This window comes from Microtus oregoni, unplaced genomic scaffold (genome assembly GCF_018167655.1).
Source record: "Microtus oregoni isolate MIOR12 unplaced genomic scaffold, Mior012 000081F_ref0000091, whole genome shotgun sequence".
In the NCBI taxonomy this organism is placed as follows: domain Eukaryota; kingdom Metazoa; phylum Chordata; class Mammalia; order Rodentia; family Cricetidae; genus Microtus; species Microtus oregoni.
In genome coordinates this window covers 1,963,275-1,987,596 of record NW_024544541.1, presented here as the reverse complement: position 1 = coordinate 1,987,596, position 24,322 = coordinate 1,963,275, and the positions used below count along the sequence as shown (strand labels likewise).

Below are 24,322 nucleotides of genomic sequence, written 5' to 3'. Positions count from 1 at the left end.
CAATTCCATGTAATGGAAAACCACTGGAGGGTTTTCAGTAGGAAAATGACATGATTAGGTTTGTATTTCAAGGGAATAAACAGCAATAAAGACTAATGAATACCCACGCATCCACTCCGCATTCTCAGCAATAGGTCATTACAAGCACAAACGTGATGCTTTTCTCCAGCCCCTCCCCCTCCTTTTAATGGATATAACCACTGTTCTGCCTCAGGTAATTTTTATTATTATTGTCTTGTTATGTATCTTGCCACCTTGAAATTATGCATAGATCATGTTATACTGTTGAACATTTTATAAATAAGATTATGTTGTTTTTCTTGCCGTCTGTGGTTCAACATTGCTTGTGAGGTTTTACCCTGTTGGTGTGTCTAATTCCATCCCTTCGTTATTTTCCGTTATGATCTATAAAGCATCATTATTCTACATTGTCTCTTGACGAACATTAGGTTTTCCCCGTTAATATTCAATTATGAGAAATGTTGCCCTGAGGGCCAGAGAGCTGGCTCCGTTGGTAAAAGGGCTTGCTCAAGCTTGAAGACCTAACTTCAAGCCACAGCACCCACAAAAAAAGTCAGGCATGGTGACACACTTGTAACCCCAGTGCTGGAGAGGGGGAGATAGGTGGCTTGCTGGGACTCCCTGCCTGGCCAGCATAGACTAACGATCAAGTCTCAGATCAGTGAGAAACTTTGTCTCAGAAGCCAAGGCAGGAGGCTGGAGAGATGGCTCGGTGGTAGAGATCTCTTAGGACTCTCGCAGAGGACCTGGGGTCGAGGTTCCCAGTTCCCTCATGTCAGAACACAAACACCTGTAATTCAAGTTGCAGGAGATCTAACACCCTCTTCTGACTCTGAAGGGCTCCTACACTCATGGAGTGCACACCCAGGCACACACAGTTAAGGTAAAATATAAAACAATAAAATAAATACGAGATGGACCACTCCTGAGGAAGGACACCCTAGGACCTGGGTTGACCACGGGCATCCACCTGCATGCACACACGCGCACACACACACACACACACACACACACACACACACACGGGGAGGTGGGGAGGCTATATTGCAGGACTAGGGAGATTGATAAAGTGATTGGCACACAGAAATGAGGACCTAAATTTGGATCTCCAGCACACACATAAAAGCTGGGGGTGCACATCTGTAATCCCAACACGAGAGGGGAGGAAGGGAGACAGGTAAACCCCTAGAGCGCATTGGCCAGTCAGTCCAGCCAACTGGCTTCATGAGAAGTCCAGGTTCCATAAGGAAACAACACTGTCTCAAAAAATAAGGTGGCTAAAGATCAACGAAGACACCAATGCCAACCTCTGTTCTCCAAATGTGCACGTGCACACACACACACACACACACACACACACACACACACACACACACACAGAAATACTACCGTGAACTTCTCTGCAAAAACACCTAGGAGCAGGGTAATTTCTGCACCTAACAACATGGAGATGGCCAGCTTGCCAGGGCATTCCACACTGCGCGCAGAGCTGCTAGCTACGCCTCCCACCCCCTGCCTGCATGGACAGCGCTGACTCCACAGCCTCAGAAACACGTGGTAACACAGTTTGAGTCCTAACGTCCATGTGGCCATTCACATCTGTAATTGCTGTTCCAGGAGGATTCACTGCCCTCTTCTGGCCTTTTTGGGTACTACAAGCATGTTTTACATAGACACAGAGGCAAAACACTCATAAAAAACAAATCTGATTTTTTTTGGGGGGGGGGGAGGTTTCAAGACAGGATTTCTCTGTGTAGCCCTAACTGTCCTGGAACTAGCTCTTGTAGACCAGGCTGGTCTCGAACTCACAGAGATCCACCTGCCTCTGCCTCCCAAGTGCTAGGATTAAAGGCGTGCGCTACCACCGCCCGGCTAAAACCTAATTTTTAAAAAAATTAAGTGGCACAAAAGAGTAGTAATACAGAATTTAAAAATGAAAATTTCCAAAATCACTTTATTACATCTAAATTCTAAAGGGAAGTTTGGCTGATTTACGACTTAGATCAAAGAAAATGATTTTCATTTTTTTAGTCCTGGGGATCAAACCCTGGGTCATGGCAAGTCAAGGTTTGCCAAGGGTAAGGCTCTGTCACTGAGCCGCATCCCCAGCCCCCAAATTTAATGAATGATTGACAGGAGGTTGTCGAAGGCTTGATTTCTTTGCATGTCCATCCAGGTTTGTTTCCACCTGTGGTGTCTCACCCACATCCCTCCTCTTTCATCTGATGTAGCTCACTTCCTTCTATGGGTGGTAACTCCCTGAGTTAGTCAGAGACTCACTGCAGGTGGCAAGGAGACCCACAGGACAGGATTCCTCAGAGGCGGGGCAGGGTGAGTCCACAGGGTGCCAATTCCAGTTTATTAATTGTGCTTTCTCTTCTTAATTTTCTTTGGTCCAGCATGGTTTGCCAGGTTCTCATCAGTCTTTATCCGGTGGTGACCAACGAGACCTGTATCCTAGAATACATTCAATAAAAAGAAGAATTAAGCCAGGCAGAGTGGCACAGGCCTTTAATCCCAACCCTCAGGAGGCAGAAGCAGGAGGATCTCAGAGTTTGAGGCCAGCCTGGTCTACAGAGTGAGTTCCAGGACAGCCAGAGGTATGTAAAGGAACACTGTCTCCCAACAGAAGAAGAACGTGCAGAAGGAGGAGGAGGAGCATTCAGACCCATAGAAACGACTGAGCTGGCCGAGTGCCGTGTCCTGCATAGCTTGGTCCTGGAAACCTGGCTGGGGCAACAAGGGATCCAAGAAAGGAAGCCATGCTTACGGGAAAGCTGGGGTCATGTGAGTTGTGCTTACTCTGACGGGGTACACCTGCTACACACTACTCAGACTCTTGGCGTGTTTATCACACGCAGCATAGAAAGAGGCCTTAGCTAGCGGCAGGAGTAGGAGGTCTCTGTCAGGAGCACTGTCAGGCTGTCAACCCTGGAGGAGGAAGCTGCGGTTGCTAGCTTTTCACACACTGATCAATCGCTCATAGACACTCAGTTCCTACACACACTGCCAACACTCGCATTCAGACCCGAGGGAGGCTTTCCCATCCCTCTGGCCCCTCACTTGGGGAAGGCTTTGCCACTGTCATGATCTGAGGATTTGAACCTTTGACACAACAGTACCATGTCAGACAACACACACACTCACTCAGGACTTCATTGATTTGTTAGTTTGTTTGTTTTCCAAGACAGGGTTTCTCTGTAGCTTTTGGAGCCTGTCCTGGAACGCACTCTGTAGACCAGGCTGGCCTCGAACTCCCAGACACACGCCTGCCTCTGCCTCCCCAGTGCTGGGATTAAATGCAAGCACCACCACCACTGCCCGACTAACTTCATTGACTCTTTACATATTAACTCAAGGGTTTCTCAGCTCCCCAAAATCAAGGACCTGCCATCAAGCATGGGGACCTGAGTCCAGATCCGCTGGGCACTGTGCATGCTCTGTAACTGGCACTAGAGGGATGGAGAGAGCCTAGTCAAATCAGTGGGTTCCAGCTTTGGCGAGAAACTATCTCAAAATAAAGATGTTGGAGAGCGAGGCACGATGGCGCATGCCTTCAATCCCAGCACTCAGGAGGCAGAGACAGGCGGATCTCTGTGAGTCTGAGGCCAGCCTGGTCTACAGAGTGAGTTCCAGTCTATACAGAGCTACATAGTGAGATCCTGTTTGGAAAATAAACAGAAATAAAATGACGAGCCACTGAAGAAGACATTCAGAGTTGACCTTGAGCTTCCGCACTCACACGAGCTTCCACACTCACATTCATATATGTATATACCACACACACACACACACAATCTTTTTTTAAAAAAATAAAAAAGATTAGGTTTAAATGATCAAACTTAGAAGGACCTCCTGGAAACAAAATGCAGCGTGGCTCGTCATACTTCTCTGTGTGTGTGGTGTGCGTATGTGTGGTGTGTGTGTGTGTGTGTTGCTGGGGAAGCAAAGCAGAGACTCATGCATACACAAGCATGAAATCACATCCCAAGTCCTCTGACCTGTGTACTTTTGATTCCTTGGTTTCTCCTGTATGATTAATTAATGTGGGATTTCCCTCTGGCTGTGAATACCATTGGTTAATAAAGAAACTGCTTTGAGCCTATAGCAGAGCAGGGCAAAACAGAGCTGGCGGGAGTGGGGAGGTTGACTAAACTGAATGCTGGGAGGAAGAAGGCAGAGTCAGGAGAAGTCATGGAACCGCCGCCAGAGACAGACATGCCCAGATTTTGCCCGTAAGCCACAACCCCGTGGTGATACACAGATTAATGGAGATGGGTTAGTTTAGGATATGAGTTAGCCAGAAATATGCTTAAGCTATTGGCCAAACAGTATGCCAATAATATAGTCTCTGTGTGGTTATTTTGGGGCTGAGCAGCCGGTAACAAACAAGCAGCCTCTTACAACAATTAATTGATATGGTCAGTTAAGAAGTGATGATATGAAATGCTAATATCAGTTAATATGATCCAGCGGGATGGAATTCTACAGAACTGTGCAGTGCTGTGGGCCTTCCAACATGGCTGAGTGGAGCTGCCCATGGCTGTGTAGCAGTCTGGGTCTGAAGGAAGAACAAGACGATAGCTGTAACTGCACTTTCTTAAGATCCTGTGGATGGGCGTGAGGGACAAAGTCCCCTGCTGCCCCTGGAAGGTGAAGCAATCACCCCGCAGGGTGGGTTCTGATGGAGGACCCTCGTGGACACCAGGGGGCATCCTGGTCCCGGGGGGGTTATCTAGGACACGTGCACTCCCCTAAGGGTAAGTTGAAGAGTCTCCCATGGAAAGCATTTGAGACAAGGAATACAGAGCACCAAGCGGTCTCTTGGTACATGTTGCAAGAATAGATTTTTTAAAAGAATAAGAATGGTAAAAAAAAAAAATTAGCAAGGAAAATGGAAACCTGGAAAATTATGGAACAAATGATGGATCTGTGAGTGAGCCCACTCTTTGTTTAACCTACATTGGAGTGACCCACATGACAGAAATGACACTAGGAATAGGAATCGCCGTGATCAATGCTGTGAGTAGGTGTACTGGATGGTTTGTGTGTCAACTTGACACAAGCTGGAGTCAGCAGAGGAAGGAGCCTCAGCTGAGGAAATGCCTCGAGGAGATCCATCTGTAAGGCGTTTTCTCATTTAGTGATTGATGCCGGAGGGCCCAGCCCATGGTGGGTGGTGCCTTCCCTGGGTTCTATAAGAAGGTGGGATGAGGGGCTGCAGAGGTGGCTCCGTGGGGCAGATCACTCACTGCTGTTGCATAGGACCTGGGTTCAATCCCCAGTACCCACATGGTAGTTCACAACCATCTGTAACTCCACTCCCGGGAGCCTGATGCCCTCTTCTGACCGCCCTGGGCACCAGGCATTTAGGTACTCTGCATACACATGCTCGGGTACACACAAAAGTAGACACATCTTTAAATAAATAAATAATAAAAGAAGATGGACTGAGCAGACCATGGGAAGCAAGCCAGGAAGCAGCTCCCCTCCATGGCCTCTGCATCAGCTCCTGCCTTCAGGGTCCTCCCCTGCGTGAGCTCCTATCCTGACCTCCTCCAGTGAAGAGCAACAGCAATGAATGAACCCTTTCCTCCCACAGCTTGCCCTTGGGTCCTGGTGTTTTGTCGCAGCAACAGAAACCCTAAGACACCGGCATAGTGGGGTATGGCTGCGACACACCTGACCATGTTTTGGGGAGGATTGTGAAGGGACTTTGGGCTAGAAAAGCCATTGAGTGTTGAGGCCTCAATAGGCTGTTGTGTGGGAAGATGAGAGCGTTGAGAATGGACGCCTGGCTTGTGGAGTTTCTGAGGGAAGTTTAGAGACTCTCTGGGGGCCACTGGTTATTTTGAATTATATTGACTAAGATCCTGCAGTTCTGGCTAGCTGAGGCTGAAGAATCAGCTGTGATTCACAAGATCCCAGAACTACTAAAGCAAACTTTTGTTTTGCTGGGATACTTGATGCTGGTCGGCTGGAGCTAAGAAATGAGCGGTGATGAAGAAGAGACCGGCATCAGTGAGGTGAAATCTTCTGGGACGTGTTTCCTGAGAACACAGAGAAACTGCTGCAGAGGCTGCCAAGGTTGAACCTCGTTGCTGGCAGCTGAACTCGGTAAAGTGTAAGGTCACCCAGGTGGTACTGGGTTTGCAGGCGTGAAGGGGTCACAGAAAGCACCTAAGCTTGACACTGTGAGAGGCCAAGAGAGATCATTGATGAGGGCGCAGCCCCAGTAGCAGTTGAAGGCCCAGGACTGAAGGGGGTCCTGCAAAGACGTTGAGGCTTGGCACCCCGAGAGCCTGTGAAAGGCTTTTAGTGAAAGCGCAGCCCAGTCGCAGCAGAAGACCCCAGCATTGGAGATGCCAGTACCACGGGATGTTCATCATAAAGTCCAGCATCAATGGAGGAGTACCAGTCAGGATCTAGAAGACAAGTTGTGTGTGCTTTAGAGACAGAGAAGTGACCCAAACCCTTTGCAGGAACCCAGAAGATCATGCGTGGATCTCAGACACTGGACAGTTGGAGTTGCTTGGCTTTGATTGCAGGGAGGGGGGTGAAAATGAGCCTTAATTTGTATGTGGGTGAAAAGAGGAGTGATTTTTTTTTTAAAGATTTGTTTGTTTATTATACAGTATTCTGTCTGCATGTAAGCCTGCAGGCCAGAAGAGGACGCCAGATCTCATTACAGATGGTTGTGAGCCACCATGTGGTTGCTGGGAATTGAACTCAGGACCTTTGGAAGAGCAGCCAGTGCTTTCTTAACCTCTGAGCCATCTCTCCAGCCTGAGATGTGATTTTTAAAGTGGACTGGGAGTGGATTTGTTACACAGAGGAAGGGAGGTAGTGGCTCTTGAGAAATCATCTCACTTGGGCTCAGTAAAGCTAACTTGAGGCTGCACACAGCCAAGAGTTTGTGGATTGTCCTTGTCACTTGCTTCTACCACCCACCTATAGCCACGATCAGGGAGGCTGCACACCACGTGCTGTCTCCTCTGCAGTGCTCCCTGAGACGGGAGAAACGAGCGTTCGCCATCTTCTCCTGCCCTGCCTGTGTTGGCCCACGTGAGTGTTCCTGCCTTGCAACGGCGTTCCTTCCTTCTCTGCAGCTAGGAGGGACCAGCCAGAGAGGGGAAGAACACTGTGGTCCACAAGTCGTACAGCAGAAGGAAGACTTGGTGTCACTTACTCTTACTAAAGAAGTCCGGGAAATTGGCTTGCACCACTCTCTCGTTGAGGGCCTGGGTCTTGCGGTAGATGTTATGAAGGGTCTCGTTGTGGTCGTTTTTAATAGTGTTCTCCATATTCACAACCTGCAGACAACATGAGGTGACTTATTGGGGAAAGCATTTGGTGAGTGATTGGATAGATGCTCTCATTTGTGTGATCTGGCAGAGGGTCGGACCCCCTCGGGCGCAGCGCCCCGCTAGATCCTTTCCTCCGGATCTTGCCCCTCCATCCTTTTGTCTTCCCGCAGGAGTGTTTGGTTCACAGAATAAAAGTGATGAGTAACAGAGATATATCAAGTGGCAAGCTCAGTGCTTGTTTTTCTAAAATTATATTCTGTCTACATCCTTGAAGTATTTGTTTCTTGTTTCTGCATGACAATGTCTGGGTTCTTTGTTCATGTCCCTCCTTCTTTTTCAAGACAGGGTTTCTCTGCGTAACAGCCCAGCTCTCCTGGAACTCACTCTGTAGACCAGGCTGGGCTTGAACTCAGAGATCTGCCTGCCTCTGCCTCGCGAGTGCTGGAATTAAAGGTGTGTGGACTTTTATTTTATATTTTAGACAGTGTCTCACTACATGCTCCTGGCTGGCCTGGAGCTCACTCTGTAGACCAGGCTAGCCTCGAACTCAGAGATCTGCCCGCCTATGCCTCCCAGTTGCTGGAACTACAGCCATGCACCCCACACCTGGCTGAATCTCTCCTGGAACTTGAGACATCGGCTAGCTCTCTCCTCCACCCTCCATCTCTCCTTGCTACTTTGCACATTTCCAGCTCCAGTCCTCTTTGTGCCATGGTTAGACTGTTTTTCTACCTCTGTCTTCCAATTTACTAGCTGTCTCTTGAAGTAAATCTAACATGCTATTAACCCTTTCATTCAGTTGCTAATTGTGGCTAATCTAGTTTCATTCCTAAAAATCCTATTTGGTTTTTATGCTCAAGTCTGGTTGATCATTTTGTACTTTTTTTTTCTTTTCCCTATATTTAAATCTCTTATTTCTTTATACATATCAGATACCCTCACATTATTTGTCTGGTAATTCCCTGTCTGAAATCTTTGTAACTCTGCTTCAGATGGTCCTCATTCACACTGTCTTTCTCCTTGTGTTGGTAGGTTGGTAGGTAGGTAGGTTGGTAGATTAGTAGGTAGATAGGTAGTAGGTTAGTAGGTAGGTAGATAGGTTGGTTGGTATGTTGGTTGGTAAGTAGGTTGGTAGGGAGGGAGGTTCGTAGGTAGGTGCATAAGTTGGTAGGTAGATAGGAAGGTAGGTAGGGAGGTTAGTAGGTAGGTTTGTAGGTAGGTTGGTAGATCAGTAGGTGGGTAAGTTGCTTGCTTGGTTGGTTGGTAGGTAGGTAGGTAGGTAGGTAGGTAGGTAGGTTGGTTGGTAGGCAGGTTGGTATGTTGACTGACTCGTGTCTGAACTATTTATTATTCTGAAAGGCAGAAGACAGCTGATAGAGCGGTTCTCCTCAAAAGGCTGAGTATAGGGCTGGAGATATGGCTCAGTGGTTATGAGCTCTTGTTGCTCTTGCGGAGAACCTAAGTTTGGTTCCCAGCACCACACAGCAGCTTCTAAGTTCCTGTAACTCCACATCCCGGAGCTTGGATGGCCTCCTGCATGCATGTGGTTCATAAAGACACCCTCCAGTACGACAGATGTACACTATGGTGCACACACATACAAACTGGAATTACTAACTGTTTAAAGATTGACTATAAAGCTGTGTTTAACACAGCAAAGAACTGAAGCACCCCTTGGCCTAGGGTGCCTAACAGACGGCGCGTGGCCAAGTCAGCTTGAGAACATTTGTCTTCACCGTCCACCTATTTCACACGGCTTGGATTCAAGACCTTTCACTGCATCGAATCCAAGCTCTTTTGATCAGCTGGGGCCTCCAATGCCCATGCCCACCTCAGTGACTGAAAGTCACCCACAGTTCCATGGGCAGGGGGGTGGTAGTGTTTGTCCCGGCTAGTTTTATGTCAATGTGACATAAGCTAAAGTCATCTGAAAGGAGGGAACCTCAATTGAGGCAATGCCTCCATAAGGTACAGCTATGGGGCCTTTTCTTAATTAGTGACTGATGGGGGAGGGCCCTGCCCATTGCGGGTGGTGCCACCCCGTCTGGTGATCCTGGGTTCTATAAGAAAGCAAGCAGAGGGGACTGGAGAGATGACTCAGTGGTTAAGAGCATTGACTGGTCTTCCAGAGGACCTGGGTTCAATTCCCAATACTCACGTGGCAGCTCACAACTGTCTATAACTCCAGTTTCAGGGGACCCAACACCCATGGTAAAACACCCATGCACATAAAATAGAAATGAAGTTGAAGAAGAAGAAGAAGAAGAAGAAGAAGAAGAAGAAGAAGAAGAAGAAGAAAGCAGGCTGAGGAAGCCACATGAAGCAAACCAGTAGGTAGCAGCCCTCCATGGCCCCACATCAGCTCCTGATTCTGAGTTCCTGTTCTGACTTCCTTCACTGATGACCAAGGCTGTGGAAGTATAAGCCAAATAAACCCTTTCTTCCCCAAATTTCTCCGGTCATGGTGTTTCACCACAGCAATAACAACCCTAAGACCGTATCATAGCCTGTGTACGGCAAATACCGAAGAATGAGGCGGGAAGAATGAGGCAGGCTCCTGGAAGAACGCTTGTTAGCCAAACAGTCACGGGGAGGCTTTGAGGACGTGGAGCCACTGTTACCTGGGTCTTAGAGAGCTTGACGGTATCTTGAAGCACAAACCACTTGACGTTCTCGGTGCAGGGGGGAGTGGTGAGCGAGCCTTCGTAGGTGTAATAGTGGAACGTGTCTCCAGGCAGCAAGTTATAAATGTTAATGTTTTTCAGGGTTGTTATTTGTCCTAAGAGAGAAGACACAGTATGGAATGGGATGGAGGGCTGCTGCCCCAGGAGGGACAGCTCGGGCTCTGCCTCAGCTTGGGAGCGGTCAAGTCCTCTGCCGAAGCCCAAGGAGCTGATGACCGAAAACGCTGCCCCCCCCCCCACTTGCTGCTCTGTGGATAGGTGAAGAGCAGAGAACAAAGCCTGGGGGTGCATGTGTGTAGTTCTAGCACTTGGGAGACGGAGGCAGGGGGATGTCCATTAATTCAAAGCCGGCCTGGACTCTAAATGACTTCCAGAGGCTTGAAGAGGCTCAGCAGTTAGGAGCATGTACTGCCTTCCCAGAAGCCCAGCGTTCAGCTCTTAGCACCCATATCAGGTGACTTACACAGCCGGTCACTCCACCTTCAAGGGATCATGGCTAAAGTTATAGGATCTGAGGGACACTCAGCTGTGAGATGGGTCTGGGATCTGAACTTGGGTCCTGATGACTGTGGAACAGGCGCTCTTAACTGCTGAGCCATCTCTTTACCCTCTATACAGAATACTTTTTAAAATTTTTTATGTGTATGAGTGTTTTGGCTGCATGTATGTATGTGCACCATGTGCATGCCTGGTACCCAAAGAGGTCAGAAGAGGACCCTGGATCCCCTGAAACAGGAGTTACAGGCAGTTGTAAGGAGCTAGGAATCAAACCCAGGTCTTCTGCAAGAGCAGCAAGTGCTCTTAACCACTGAGTGTGGAGACATTTTTGGCGTCTGCAGGTGTGCCTGAGCACACAAACACCCATACACATAAATAATTTAAAATTCCATATTTAAGGCCTGAGAGATGGCAATGGACAAGAACTTATACACAAGTTTCTCAGAGGTCTGTTTACCCCCTAAACCTACAGCAGAAAAGGACTGGAACAAGGTCCCTCAGGCAAAGAGACCTGAACCTCCCTCCAGAGGGCCGAGGCTTCCCTACCACCCCACACTCAATCCTCTCCCTGCCATGGGCGTTCCTTACCTGTATACTGGATGTTGAGCAGCTCAGAAATGAGAGGGCTGTAGTAGGTATTTTCCTCGTATTCATTGATCTGGGAGAAAGCACAGAACACTCAGTATGAGGGAGAACTACCTTGCACAGACACACACGCACCAGCAACTTGGTTTCCTAGCTGGGAAGGCTGAGCAGAAAACAGGGAGGTCAAGTGACTCAGCTGGGCTGGCGGGGACAAGATGACTGCTTCTTGCTACCACCTACCTGGGCTCTGACCTCGGGGCTTCTGGAAGACAAGATGTCCCAGGCAACGCTGCTCCTGTAACCCTATTGCTAGGACACTCTGTGATGTGAATGTTGATTTCATTGACTTATTTTAATGTGTGTCAGAGTTTGCCTGTGTGTCTGTATGTGTACCGTCTGCATGCAGTGCCCTTGAATCCCAGAAGAGGGCACCAGACCCACCTGAATTGGAGGCACAGGAGGTTGTGAGCTGTTATGTGGGTGCTGGGAACTGAACTCCCATCCTCCACATGAGCAGCAGACTCGAACCACTAAGCCATCTCTCCAGCCCAGTTTTTTTGTTTGTTTCAAGATGAAAGTAAAAGTTGCTTTTGGTGTAAAAGGCATATTATTTGTTTGTTTTCGGCTGCTGATTTGGTTGGTTTGGGTTTGATTTTGTTAGTTTTGTTTTGACAGGGTGTCTCTGTATAGTCCTGACTGTCCTGGAACTCACTCTGTAGACCAGGCTGGCCTCCAGCTTGGAGATCCTCCTGCCTCTGCTGCCTCCTGAGTGGTGGGATTAAAGGTGTATTGGCCACCACCCAGCTTGATTTGGGTGGTTTTTTTGTTTTTTGGGTGTTTGTTTTTTGCTTTTCTGTTTGTTTTGGTTTTTCAAGACAGGGTTTCATGGTTTAGCTCTGGCTATCCTGGAACTCACATTGTAGACCAAGTGGTCTTGAACTCACAGAGATCTGCCTGCCTCTGCCTTCTGTGTGCTGGAATTAAAGGGGTACACTGCCTGGCTTGATTTTGTTTTTTGAGGTAAGGTCTTGTTGTGTAGCCCGGACTGCACAGACCATGGTGGCTGCAGACTTGCAGCGATCCCTCTGCTCCCCGAGGGCGGGGATTACAGTCAAGCACCACAGATCATTTAGATCCCATTGACTTTTTCTCCTGGGATTCCAGGCTTACACCTTCACAACCAGCTTTGTTTTTATCTTTTGAGATAACTATAGAACCAATTGGGTATTTCATTTTGTTTGTAAATTTATCCAGTTTAATGTTAAGCTTTTGGAGAATTCAATTCCTGTCTACTTTAAAACATTTTTTCAAGATTTATTTATTTTCATTTTATATGTACGGGTATTTTGCCTGCATGAGTGTCTGTGTACCACGTGCGTGCCTGGTGCCCTCAGAGGCCAAAAGAAGACATCCGATCTCCGGGAAGTGGTTGCAAAGTGCCACGTGAGTGTTGCAACTGGAGCCTGGGTCTTCCGGTGCTCTCAATGACTGAGGCTTCTCTGCAGCCCAGATTCCTGCCTGCTCCTAGTCACCTATCCCGAAGTCCATCGCTCGGACTGTTTTAGAAGCACAGTGCTGGTGCCTTTGTCTGACCACACTGGATGTTTCACACAGCTCATGGGCCAGCTTGTGTCCAGTCAACCCTTCTGCGCTCCCGGGTCCTCTTATCACCCAGGGTCCCATGCTTCAAAACACAAGAGCAAGCAAGGACTGGCAAAGGTAGTCCTCCCCACTGACGGAGCTTTCCTGGGAAAGCTTAGGACAGGACTGAGAGAAATAATGGAGACAAGGTATCATTCAGACCCTTGAGCTGCTATGCCCTCCTTTGGACACACCGGCCTTGGAGTCCGGGGGCGGACCCACGACGTAGTTCCAGCTTACCTCCACAAGAACTGCCAGCACAGCCAAACCGTCGGGCTGGCTCTTGGCCTCGTCGAAGTTCTCGTACTTGGAATTGTAGTGAACAAAGTGGATCTGTGAGTGAGAGAAAGCAGGTCAAGGGCAGTGCATGGGGACTCCAGACCATGAAGGGTTCCCAGGGGGAAGGGAAAGGATAGAAAACGGTCCAGCCTCGACTACCCCACACAAACAGTACCGACCTCCCTCTGCCTGGGCAGGCTGCAAGCCCAACTGCCAAGACCAGAAACTTCTCTGAGAATGGAAAGAGGGAAGCAGGGTTCTGGAAGGTCGCTGTTCTGTTTGCCTTGACCCCAACCTCCCTCCTGGTAGACACTGGAGTCACTCTGTGCCTCCAATCCTCCTCGGGCCTCTAGGGGGATTGAGGAGCAAGGGAACAATGAACTCCCCTCCCTCGGGAAGCCACTGTGAGCCTGAAATCAAGGCAAGGAGGGATGCAGGCCAAAGAGGTTCTAAAATTCTAACACGCAAATCCAGCGGAAGCAGAGGAAGGCCTGGCACCATGCAGGCGAGACAGTCCTGCCACGCTGCGAGTTTCTGAAGAGAGAATCCATCTATGTTCCCTCACAGAGCAGTGCCCAGTAAGTTCTCAACGAACTGCAAATAAACCACAGGGTGACTGAACCATCACCATACCACCATGATTGCACAGTCGTATTGGCTAGTTCAGTAAGAAAGAGAGAGCCAATGGGGCTAGAGAGAGGGCTAAGAGCAATGGCTGCTCTTCCAGAGGTCCTGAGTTCAATTCCCAGTAATCACATGGAGGCTCACAACCATCCGTAATAAGATCTGAGGCCCTCTTTATTATTATTTAAGAGAGATGACTCAGTTGGTAAAGCCGTTGTTGTGTGAGCATGAGGAATTTAGTTCAATCCTAGCACCCACAAAGAGGAACTGGGCACAGCTGTGCATGCCTGTAATCTCAGCGCTGAGGCCAGTAGTAATAGGATTCCCGGGGTTCAATACCAGTCAGTCTAGTTAATAGCTGGAATCCAGACTCAGTGCAAGAGCATAGATAGATAGATAGATAGATAGATAGATAGATAATAGATAGATAGATAGATAGATAGATAGATAGATAGATGTGTGATAGAGGAAGACAATGTCAACCCCTCCACACACATGCACATATATGTGCATGTACACTCACATGCATGTGTACATACATGACACCTGTATAACACAAACATACAAACACATAAAAAGTGACTATGGACCTTGAAGGAAAAGGGACCCCGCTGGGGTCGTCACATACCTCTATCACACGCCTGATCCCATCGACGGTGTGCTCAGAGCCGCTGATTTCTGCGAAGTCCCCACCCCAGTGGAAGTGCATCTGCTCTGCTTTATACAAGGTGCCGTTAGAGTCTTTCATGCTCATGGTGGAAGGCAGGGCGATCTGCACTGCAGGAGAGAACACAGCACAGGGAGGCTCAGACTCCCCAGTAAGCAGCCTCCCGGGTCATCTCCCACCCCACACCTTTCTGAACTTGTGGCTGTGCTAATGAAAAGCCCAGGCCCAAATCTCTCTTGTCTCAGGACAGACAAGGCTACACAGAGAAAGTCTGTCTTGGTTAAAAAGAAAGAAAGAAAGAAAGAAAGAAAGAAAGAAAGAAAAGAAAGAGATATTGACAGTATAGCAGCCCTGCCCCTGTTCTGTCTTGCATGTGAAGGCCATAGGTTCTACTGTTAACCCTAGAAAACATTAACAACAACAAATTGTTTTATTGTTCTGCAAAAGACTCTGGTCAGAGAAGGAAAGCATAGATGATAAACTGTAAGAAAGGATTTATAAACATCTGATAAAAGTTTACAGAAGCAATGACTCAGAGGTTAAGAGCACTGACTGCCTTCCAGAGATCCTGCTTCAATTCCCAGCACCCACATGGCAGCTCATAACCATCTGTAATTCCAGTTCCAGGAGAACAGTGCCCTCTCCTGGCCTCCACAGGTGCTACACACACATGGTGCACATAACACATACAGGCAAACACTCACACACATAAAAATCTTTACAAAAAATAAAGGGCTCTTAAAATTCAACAATAACACCAGGCATGGCAGTGCCCACCTTTAATCCCAGCACTTAGGAGGCAGAGGCAGGTGGACCTCTGAAGTTCGAGGCCAGCTTGGTCTACAGAGAGAGTTCCAGGACAGAAAAATCCTGTCTCAAAAAAAAAAAATCAGCAATAAGAAAATGAGCATGCTAATTTTGAAAATCAGCAAAACACCTAAGCAGACACTTTATCATTGAAGATATATAAGCTGGGCGTGTCTGCAGTCCCAACACTCAGGACGCCAAGACAGAAGGACCACTTGTACATAATTTTAAATCAACATGGACAACATGGAGACTCCTTCCCCATCTGTTACAGAAACAGTCCAGATGCCTGAGAGCTGACTCAGCAATTAACACGGACTTAACAAGACTTAAGCAATTAACAAGGCTGCTTTTGTGGAGGACCCACATTCAATTCCCAGCACCCCTGTCAGGTGGCTCACAAATGCCTGTAGCTCTGGGAAGGAGCTGAGGCCCCTGGCATCCGAGGGCACCTGCACTCGTATGCCCAGACCCACAGACACACACACACACATACACATACAAGCACATACACACACATGCACACGCACATACACACACGCACATACATATAGCTAAAAATAATGAAATAACTCTTTAAAAATAGATGATAAATTTAACCCAAAAGTAGAACACAGACTTAGCATGCACAGAGCCCTCCAATGCCTCAAATGCTAGTAGTCTGTGGATCTTAGTAGTCCCAGCCACAGTACCTGGGCCACTCAAAGGCATGGCTCTGTTCTCCTCTTACCACTCACCTGACCCATAACTGGAATTTGGTTTTGTTGTCTCAATGAGGCAACACGCACCTGTGCATAGACAGTAAACTGATTCACCCAGGAACCAGGTACAATAAGGCTGAGAACCAAACATCTGGGCCTGTGTCACTGGGCCACTAGTGACTATGATCTTGAGTGAACCCGTGGCCTTCTGAGACCTCAGGTTTCCTGCCTGTAAATGGCCTCCCTTAGTCAAGCGTGGGGGTGGGGTGCAGGTGTCCCATCCCAGCACTTGAGAAGTAGAGATGGGACAGCCAAGAGCTCGAGGCGCTTGGAGTCTGAGACCAACCATGGTTAGCTGAGCTCAAAAATCAAAGACAGGCTAAGGAGCCGGCTCAATGGCTGAAGTGCTTACCACACAAGCAAGAGGACCCGAGTTTGGAACCCCAACACCTTCATAAAAAGCCAGATACAGAGCTTCATATGTGTAATCCCAGCCCTAGGGAAGGTGACAGGCCAACCTAGCAGCCTGTCAAGCCAAGTCAGTGAGTGGCTGTCTCAAAATCTAAGATGGAGGGGCTGACGGGATTGCTCAGGGGTCAAGGCACTTGGTGCCAAGCCTGATGACCTGAGTCTGAGCTCTATGGCCATCATAATAGGAGGAGGCACCGCTGCACACGTACAAATAAATAAATAGATGTAACAAAAAGTTAAAAACTAAGAGAGCTATTGAAAAAGATACTGGATGTTACTCTCTGGATTTTATCTACATGTGCACATATGTACCTGTGTACCTACACACACGCATGCGCGCACACACATACACACACACACATACACACACACACACACAATACAATGCCCCCCTCCTGAGGTTGCTATGAGGTTCAAAGACAAATCTAGTGGAGAATCAAAAGGACACACTATGTGGGTGTCACATCTGTCCTGAGAGGGCTCCCAAGATCCAGCTTTCCTGTCCAATATGCACATTCATTCTCTCTCTCTCTCTCTCCCTCCCTCCCTCCCTCCCTCCCTCCCTCACTCTCTGGAGAAACTGAGGGGAATTCTTTTTGAACCTTTGAGAAGCTGAGTTATCTCTCAGGTGATTGTAGCTAATCAGATTCCATACAGAAACTATAGAAACCGGGGCACAGCTGCATAAAAACAGTAGGGAAGGTAAACGGAGCCACCCTCTGTCAGAACTCCCTGCCGGGTAAACCGCAGTCACCCTCTGTCTGAACGCCCTGCCAGTGCATCGGAACAAACTCAGGTAAGGGTCTTCCCGTGTATTGTTTGGAGAGCCACCTGCCTCTGCCTTTCAAATGTTGGAATTAAAAGTGTGTGCCCCCACACCTGGCAGGGTCTTTATCATTGTTGTTATTGATGTTACTATTATAAATTTATTTGGGGGTGAGTGTGGGGGAATGCCCGCCTTGGAGCCTGTGAGGAAGTCAACCGGCTTTTGAGAGTCGACTCTTTAACAGTGTAGGTCCCAGGGACTTGAACACAGGTTCTCAGGTTTCAAAACAGGTGTCTCTGAGGAGCCCACAAGAGGTTGAATTTAGGGACAGCTGTTGCCCGTCTCTGGAAGAGTCCCCGGGGTTTCTGCTAGCTGTGCTCTGGGTCTCCATACACGCTGCTCCCGGCATGCGCACAAACTACCAGCTCTCCACGCAGGCCCACTGCGCCCCCTTACCTGTGTGGCCGTTGTTAGTCATGGAGAACTCCAACCCATCCTCCCCGTAGCCACTCAGGGTCAGGGGCTTCAAGAACCGGTTGAATTTCACCTTCTTACTCTGAAGATTGATGGGCGACTGCCTCTGCCCACCGCAGTCAGGGTACGCCCTTGGCCAGTCGCTCTCTTCCAGGTTGCCCCCTGCAACAGGAGAGAGTGGAGCCCAGTTCAGAGCTACCCAGCTGACTTCCTAGCAAGTCAGGGTCTTCAGGGTGAAGGACCCGCAGGCCAGCCTTCTGGAAACAGAAGCAGAGCTTCCAGAGGGCCGGCCAGAAGAGCTCTAAACTAAGCCAACGACTTGGCTTAGGGGGTGGCGATGGTGCCAACTTCCGACTCTTCTTTGTGTCTACTGGCACAAGAACCGGAGCTGATGATTCGTGTCCAGGGGTCTCCTCTGCAGAGTAGATAGCTGGCCCTCTTCTTTCCAGTATTCACGGCTGATGAATGCCCTGACGGGAGCCTAGGCCTACCAATAACCCCTAACCTCATTTTCAGAGAATATAGATTTCCTTCCAAGCCTGGTGCTTGAGGCCCTGGCTTCCCTTGTGCTGGAACCTTCCACAGATAGCAGCTGTTTTCTTGTTCCAACCTCTTCTTTGGGCCGACAGGAAGGCCAAGACAAGACCACCTAGGTGACCATATGGATACAGGGCATCTGAGAAGCACCCTTTGTTAAAGGGTGGTACAGGCCTGGCATCCCAGCACTGGGGAGGAGGAGGCAGGAGGATCAGAAGCACCAGTCATCCTTAGCTACAAACCAAGTTTAAGGCCAGCCTGTGCAACATTCGAGCCCCACGTAGCAGGTGTTTGCTCCACCCATGACCTTGGGCTCCCTGGCGTGTGTAGGCAGTGCTTCTCACCTACCTACGTGACCTCTTAAAAGGAAGGAGGGAGGGCCCAGCTAGTTCAGTTGGTAGAGCATGGGATTCTTTTTTTTAATTATTATTATTTTAAAAAGAAAACAAAATATCTTTTTATTTTCCATACTAATCCCAGTTCCCACTCCCTCCCCTCCTCCCATCCCCTCCACCTATCCTCCCATCCCACCCCCCATCCACTCCTCAGCGATGGTAAGGCACATTGCTTTGGGAAAGGTCCAAGGCCCTCCCTACTATATCTAGGCTTAGCAAGGTATCCATCCAAAGAGAATAGGTTCGAAAAGAGCCAATACAAGCAGTAAGGATAAATCTTGGTGCCACTGCCACCCACATTCAGAGGGACTAGTTTGGACCTATGCTGTTTCCTTCCCTGTCCAGCTGGTGTTGGTGAGCTCCCATTAGCTCAGGTAGACTGTTTCAGTGGGTGTCCCCATCATGGTCTTGACCTTTTTGCTCATATTCTCACTCCTCCCACTCTTCAACTGGACTTTGGGAACTCAGTCCAGTGCTCTGATGCAGGTCTCTGCCTCGGTTTCCATCAGTTGCTGGATAAAGGTTCTATGGTGGTGTTTAAGATCATCATCAGTCTGACCACAGGGCAAGACCAGTTCGGGCACCCTCATGTCTATTGCTTAGGGTCTTAGCTGGGTCATCCTTGTGGATTCCTGGGAATTTCTCTAGTGCCAGGTTTCTTGCTAGCCCCATAATGGCTCCCTCAATCAAAATATCTTTTTCCTTGCTCTCATCTCTGTCCTTCCTTCATCCCATTCCTTCAAGTTCTCCTCCCCTCTCTCCTTCTCCCCTCATCTTCCCCTTCTGCCTTCCCTACTTCTCCCACCCCCAGCACATGGGATTCTTAATCCCAGGGTCATGGGTTCATACCCCACACTGGGCGCCACTTTTAGTGAGAAATCCATGTGTGTCTGTTTAAGGGGTATCAAGGATTTATTAAGATATAAAAGAGGGGCTGGAAAGATGGTTCAGTGGTTAAGAGCACTGGCTGTTCTTCCAGAGGTCCTGAGTTCAATTCCCAGCAACCACACGGCGGCTCACAGCCATCTGTAATGGGGTCTGCTGCCCTATTCTGGCCTGCAGGCATATATGCAGACAGAACACTGTATACATAATAAATACATTTTATTAAAAAAGGAAAAGAGATATAAAAGGGGAAAATACACTCACAAAGACGGGATGTGATAAATTCAGTTGCCCAGTCCTTGGAAAGTTGGGGTCCAATCACACGCTGTTTCACGTCACCTGATCCAGTCTTCGCCATCCAAGAGAATGCATTCCCTGCCCTCCTTCCTTTTAAGAGGCCACTTGGGCCGGATAACCCAAGGTCATGGAAAGAGCGAACACGCACTACAATACTGTCTTAGAAAGCAACACAAACCAATAAACTTTCAGGTTCCAGCTTCTCAGGGGGCTGAAGTGAGAGGTTTTTTTTTGTTGTTGTTGTTTTTGGGGTTTGGTTTTTTATTTATTTTTTTATTTTTTTAGAGGCAGAAAGCTCTTTTGAATCCAGGTGTTAACCTGTTTTATGAAACATCTTACAATGTAGCCCTGACTGGTCTTGAACTTGTGGCAATCCTCCTGTTTTAGTCTTTGGGGTTTTGGGATTACAGTTCTGTTATACCAGGTATAAATAAGCCCAGAGGTTCAAGGCCAGCCTGGGCAATGTAATGAGATAGATACTCTCTTTAAAAAAGAAGAGAAGAGAGAAAAGAAGGAAGAAGTTTGGGAGGGAGGAAGGGAGGGAAGAAGGAATGGAGGGAGGAGAGAGCCAGAGAGAGAAGAGAAGGGAGGGAGGGAGGGAGGGAGGGAGGGAGGGAGGGGGGGGAGGGAGGGAGAGAGGGAGGCTGCAAAGTTTATCTTTTTGGAGATGGTTAATAATCCTGGACTCAGAGGAATGTCGACCAGTCACTACAGATGACAGAGGCCCCACATCACTGAGGGGTTTGGTTTTGGTTTATAAGACAGGATCTGGATCTCTCTATGTAGCCCAGGCTGTCTTTGAACTCACTGTTAGCCAGGCTGGCCTGAAACTCAGATCCACCTGCCTCTGAGTCCTGAGTACTGAGACTGAACGCGTTTGCTATCATGGTTCAGCCATCTGCGGTTGAGGACCTGCAAGGGTAGCTCTCCATGAGTGCATGACTTGTTCTAGGTAGGAACTGAGCTCCAGTCGGGGCTTCATGATTTGCAATCCACAGAAAAGTTGATTCTCTTCTCGTCCCATTCAATAATTCAAACCAATTTTTAAACAATTCTTTCTGAGAGGTGAAATACCAAGATCAAGGAAAGAGGCCTGAGGCACACCCTTCTGGGACCCAAGTGCTTTGGGTCTGGGTCTCATGGACGCTGGGAAGAAGCCAGGGGCACAGCTCAACAGCAGAGCCTGCCCAGCACACACAAGGCTCCAGTCCTAGTGCTAGGGGAGGGAAAACGTGGGGCAGCTTACACATTGTCCTCCTGGGCACTTACAAAAGTCACCCTGCGTTCTCCAGGCCTCTGGATGCCAGGGCCAGTCTGGGAGTCTCTGCTACCATAAGGAAGACAAGAATTTGCCACCAGAACCCTCTGTCTTCTGTCACCTCTGCACCACCGCCAGTAAGACTGCTTGATGACACAGGTATGGGCTCCTTTTAGAACAGGATTATTAATGGGGCTGCCCTATGAATTGGATTATCTGAGCCTCTACAATGTCCCTGAATCTGTCACCTTGATTTAGGGCTCACAATTCCCTCTGAATGATCAAGCCATGCAGGGAAGACTTTGTCCTGTGCAACTCTGGCCTCCTGTACCATCCAGCGGTCTCCAGTCTCCCCCAGAAACCCCGACTCCCAACCTGGTTCTATGGGGATACAAGTGGGAAGATTCTCAAGTTCCCTTTGTGCAGTCTGACTGGACATCTCAAGGTAAGGTTCTGCAGAAGGCAAGGCATCCTCCATTGGATCCTGGGGGACTGGGAGTATGCACATGTCTGAGGAGAATGCTATCTGTGGTCTAGTAGTCTTTTCTACGAGGCCATAAGTGTCCTTTCTAGAAGTCTCATTTGTCACACATTTGGATAGCAACAACTTTATAAGAAGACGTGGGTTCTTGGAGCAGCCAATACTGAGTGGAACAGATTTTAAAGCCACCAGGTGAAGCTGGGCTGAGGCAGGGGAACGCTGTCTCTTCTTCTCCTTCATCGGGGTTGAAAGTCTATTTGTTCATTCAGAGATAGCAAAACACATGTGAACCCAAAGAGCAGGTGGACCCCACCAGAGGACCCACACCCAGCACCGGAGGGCTGGCTTGTCACCCTATCTGGAAGTGCCAAGTGGCTGCTTACCTGAATAGGTCCAATGAGTCTCGGCCTGGATGCCCAGGAGGAACAGGGACACCACCGTCACCAGAACCCTCATGGTAGATGCTGAAGACCTGAAAGCAGCACAACTCTGGGCAGCACTTCTTTTAAGAGCCCAGAAACTGTAAATAACAATTTACCGGGTCCAGCTGGCTCATCCGCCCTTGCTGCACCCACTGAACAATAACACCCTCCCCACAATGGCCCTTCTGACTTGGTGCCTTGTGCACGTGTCTCACCTCCTCCCAGGGCATTACCATAGCCAATTAACCCATGTCTGGTTGTTCAACATCTTTGGAAGCTCAGTCCAGGGGCCACACAGTGCAGCCATTGTGGGCCTTGAGTGATGAGTGATCTGGAGGGATATGAAGAGCCCGAGGCACAGCGCACCCGGAAACAGGGGCTTCCTGGAGGGTGGCATTTCCTCTGCCCTTTCTCCTGGCTGTTGGGGGGAATCATCGGTGTCTGAAAACCTTGCCAGATTCTAGTTGATATTTCCTGCCTGTTCCAGAGTAGACAGAACATCCCTAATGATTCAGGCTTGCCTACTCCCTTACACACACACACACACACACACACACACACACACACACACACACGGCCAGCTAGGCAATTGGGAAGATAGTCTGGTACCCTAGATAGCTTTGGGCAAGAAGTGGAAGAGGCAACTGGAGGCAGGGATAGCGTTATCCTCAACCTAAATCAGCCAGCAGCTGGGGACCTTGGAGCCTGGCTCTTGAGCTTGATCCGCACACATGCCTTGGGGCCATTGGGGAGGAGAGGGTGAAAGCGGTCTGGATCAGTTCTCACGTTTCTCCTGGGATTTGTCCTGACAGTGCCATACATTGGGCACACCCAAGCCGAACCAATGAGTTGTCTAATCCTTGTACATCCATGTGGCTAGTGCAGGAGAAACGAGCATGTATGCCCGCTGAGAAGCCAGCGTTTCCCATGTGCAAAGACGTAGGGCAGGTGGGGTTCCCAGAGGGCATCTGTCATGCTGGCCACTTGCGAAGAACTGATCTGCTCTGGCAAATGGCAAACCCCCTCGCCAGTTTCCTTTATCTCCCTGCCCGCTCATCCCCAGGCTGAGAGATGTCAAAATGGTAGCATGAGGTCACAAGAGCTGTGTGAGGGGCAGTGGGGTTGCACACTGCAAAGACCTCCCTGCATCCCTTGCTGTGAAGACCCCCCTAAAATATTAGACCCATAAAGCTCAAGACCTCAAAGAATCTCAAGGAAGCGGTTACCCGTCTGTGCCTCAGTTTCCCCATCTTCAATAGGCGCTCTCTACAGTACTGCCCCCTCACACACACATCCAGGAATTCAGCAATAAATTTGTGCACAGTGCTCAAAGCAGGGCCTGATACATAGCAACTGGCATTAATTTTGAATTTCTCATTTTACGACAAGGAGATGACTTGCCATTGTCACCCAACTAGTGATTGAGGGACCAGAGGGTACAAAGCACTTGCTCTTCAGCTCATCGAGTTTCTCCAGGTTCAAAGCACACTGCCATCTCAGCTAAGTCAGTCTTGCCTGCTCTGCTGAGCCCCTGGCCTGGCATAAAGGGCCACCTTGTTATTGACCCCATGTCCTTGTTGTCCCCATGAGCCTCCAGCTCTGCTGAAGAGTTTAGCAGAGATCACCACAATTGGGAAACTGAGGCAGGAAGAATGCTGTGAGTTTCAGGCAAGATGACTGCCAGGGGGATGAAGCCAGCCTGGGCTACGGAATGAAACCCCGTCTCAAGGAGGGTGGGGGGTGCTAGCTAGAGAGATGCCTCAGCTGTTCAGATGAATGCTACTTCTTGCAGAGGACCCAAGTTCAGTTCCCAATAGCCACATCAGGCAGCTAACAACCACTTGTAACTCCAGATCCAGGGGATCTACTACTCTTCCAGCCTCTGTGGACCTTGGCACGGGCGCACGCACACGCACGCACACACACACACACACACACACACACACACAAATAAATAAATAAATAAAGAGAAACCAGAAGAAAAAGAGATGAGCATGCTATCGAGACCTGGGGATACAGCTCAGTTGGTAGTTCTTCCCCGACACGCACAAGTTCCTGGTTCAGTCCTCACCATCGCATAACCCTGGTGTAGTATCATACGACCGTACTCAGAAGTTCAAAACCATCCTGTGTGTACTGAGTTTGAGGCCAACCTGAACGACATAAGACACTGTCTCTAAAAAAAGGGGGGAATGCAGATTCTCACCAACTCCAGACTGGAAAACACAAAACCCATCTCAGGCTGGCCCTGAACTCAGACCCACCAGTCTCTGCCTGCAGAGTGCTGGGATTAAAGGCGTGCAGATTTGCCTTGGAAATTTGCACGGGCAAACAGTGTGTAGCTGAGGGTCGGGGGCAGTGGATCTGGGGAGATGCTGGAGTGGAGGAAATTCAGCAGGCTGGGCCTTGGAAGGGTAAGAGTGCCCAGGCGGGGAAAGAGGCAGAGGAGAGACCAGAATGTTTCTGAGGCAGGAGGACTCCAGGAAGTGGCAAAACAGATCATGTTCACCACTCCCTGTAGC

At 48.9% G+C, this 24,322-nt stretch overlaps 1 protein-coding gene across 1 annotated transcript; it reads right to left on the bottom strand.

Moving 5' to 3' along the window:
* Positions 1–2,382: 2,382 nt before the first annotated feature.
* Positions 2,383–21,955, bottom strand: LOC121441750 (carbonic anhydrase 6-like). The gene is made up of 9 exons (XM_041643032.1): positions 21,762–21,955; positions 17,508–17,687; positions 14,268–14,416; positions 12,977–13,069; positions 11,099–11,168; positions 9,950–10,107; positions 7,211–7,334; positions 6,394–6,446; positions 2,383–2,478 (listed from the first exon to the last, which is right to left on the bottom strand). Exons 1-9 carry the CDS (start codon positions 21,832–21,834, stop codon positions 2,383–2,385), a joined length of 996 nt encoding a protein of 331 aa, XP_041498966.1. The 5' UTR covers positions 21,835–21,955.
* Positions 21,956–24,322: the final 2,367 nt, after the last annotated feature.

Bases quoted from the DNA above. Each gene is read 5' to 3' on its own strand.
- LOC121441750 (XM_041643032.1), bottom strand. From the start codon at position 21,834: ATGAGGGTTCTGGTGACGGTGGTGTCCCTGTTCCTCCTGGGCATCCAG. The intron at 14,417-17,507 runs GTAAGGGGGCGC...TCTCTCCTGCAG, and splicing joins GACTAACAACGGCCACACAG to TGCAGATCGCCCTGCCTTCC. The intron at 2,479-6,393 runs GTACTGGCATCT...AATGTATTCTAG, and splicing joins TTTATGATGAACATCCCGTG to GATACAGGTCTCGTTGGTCA.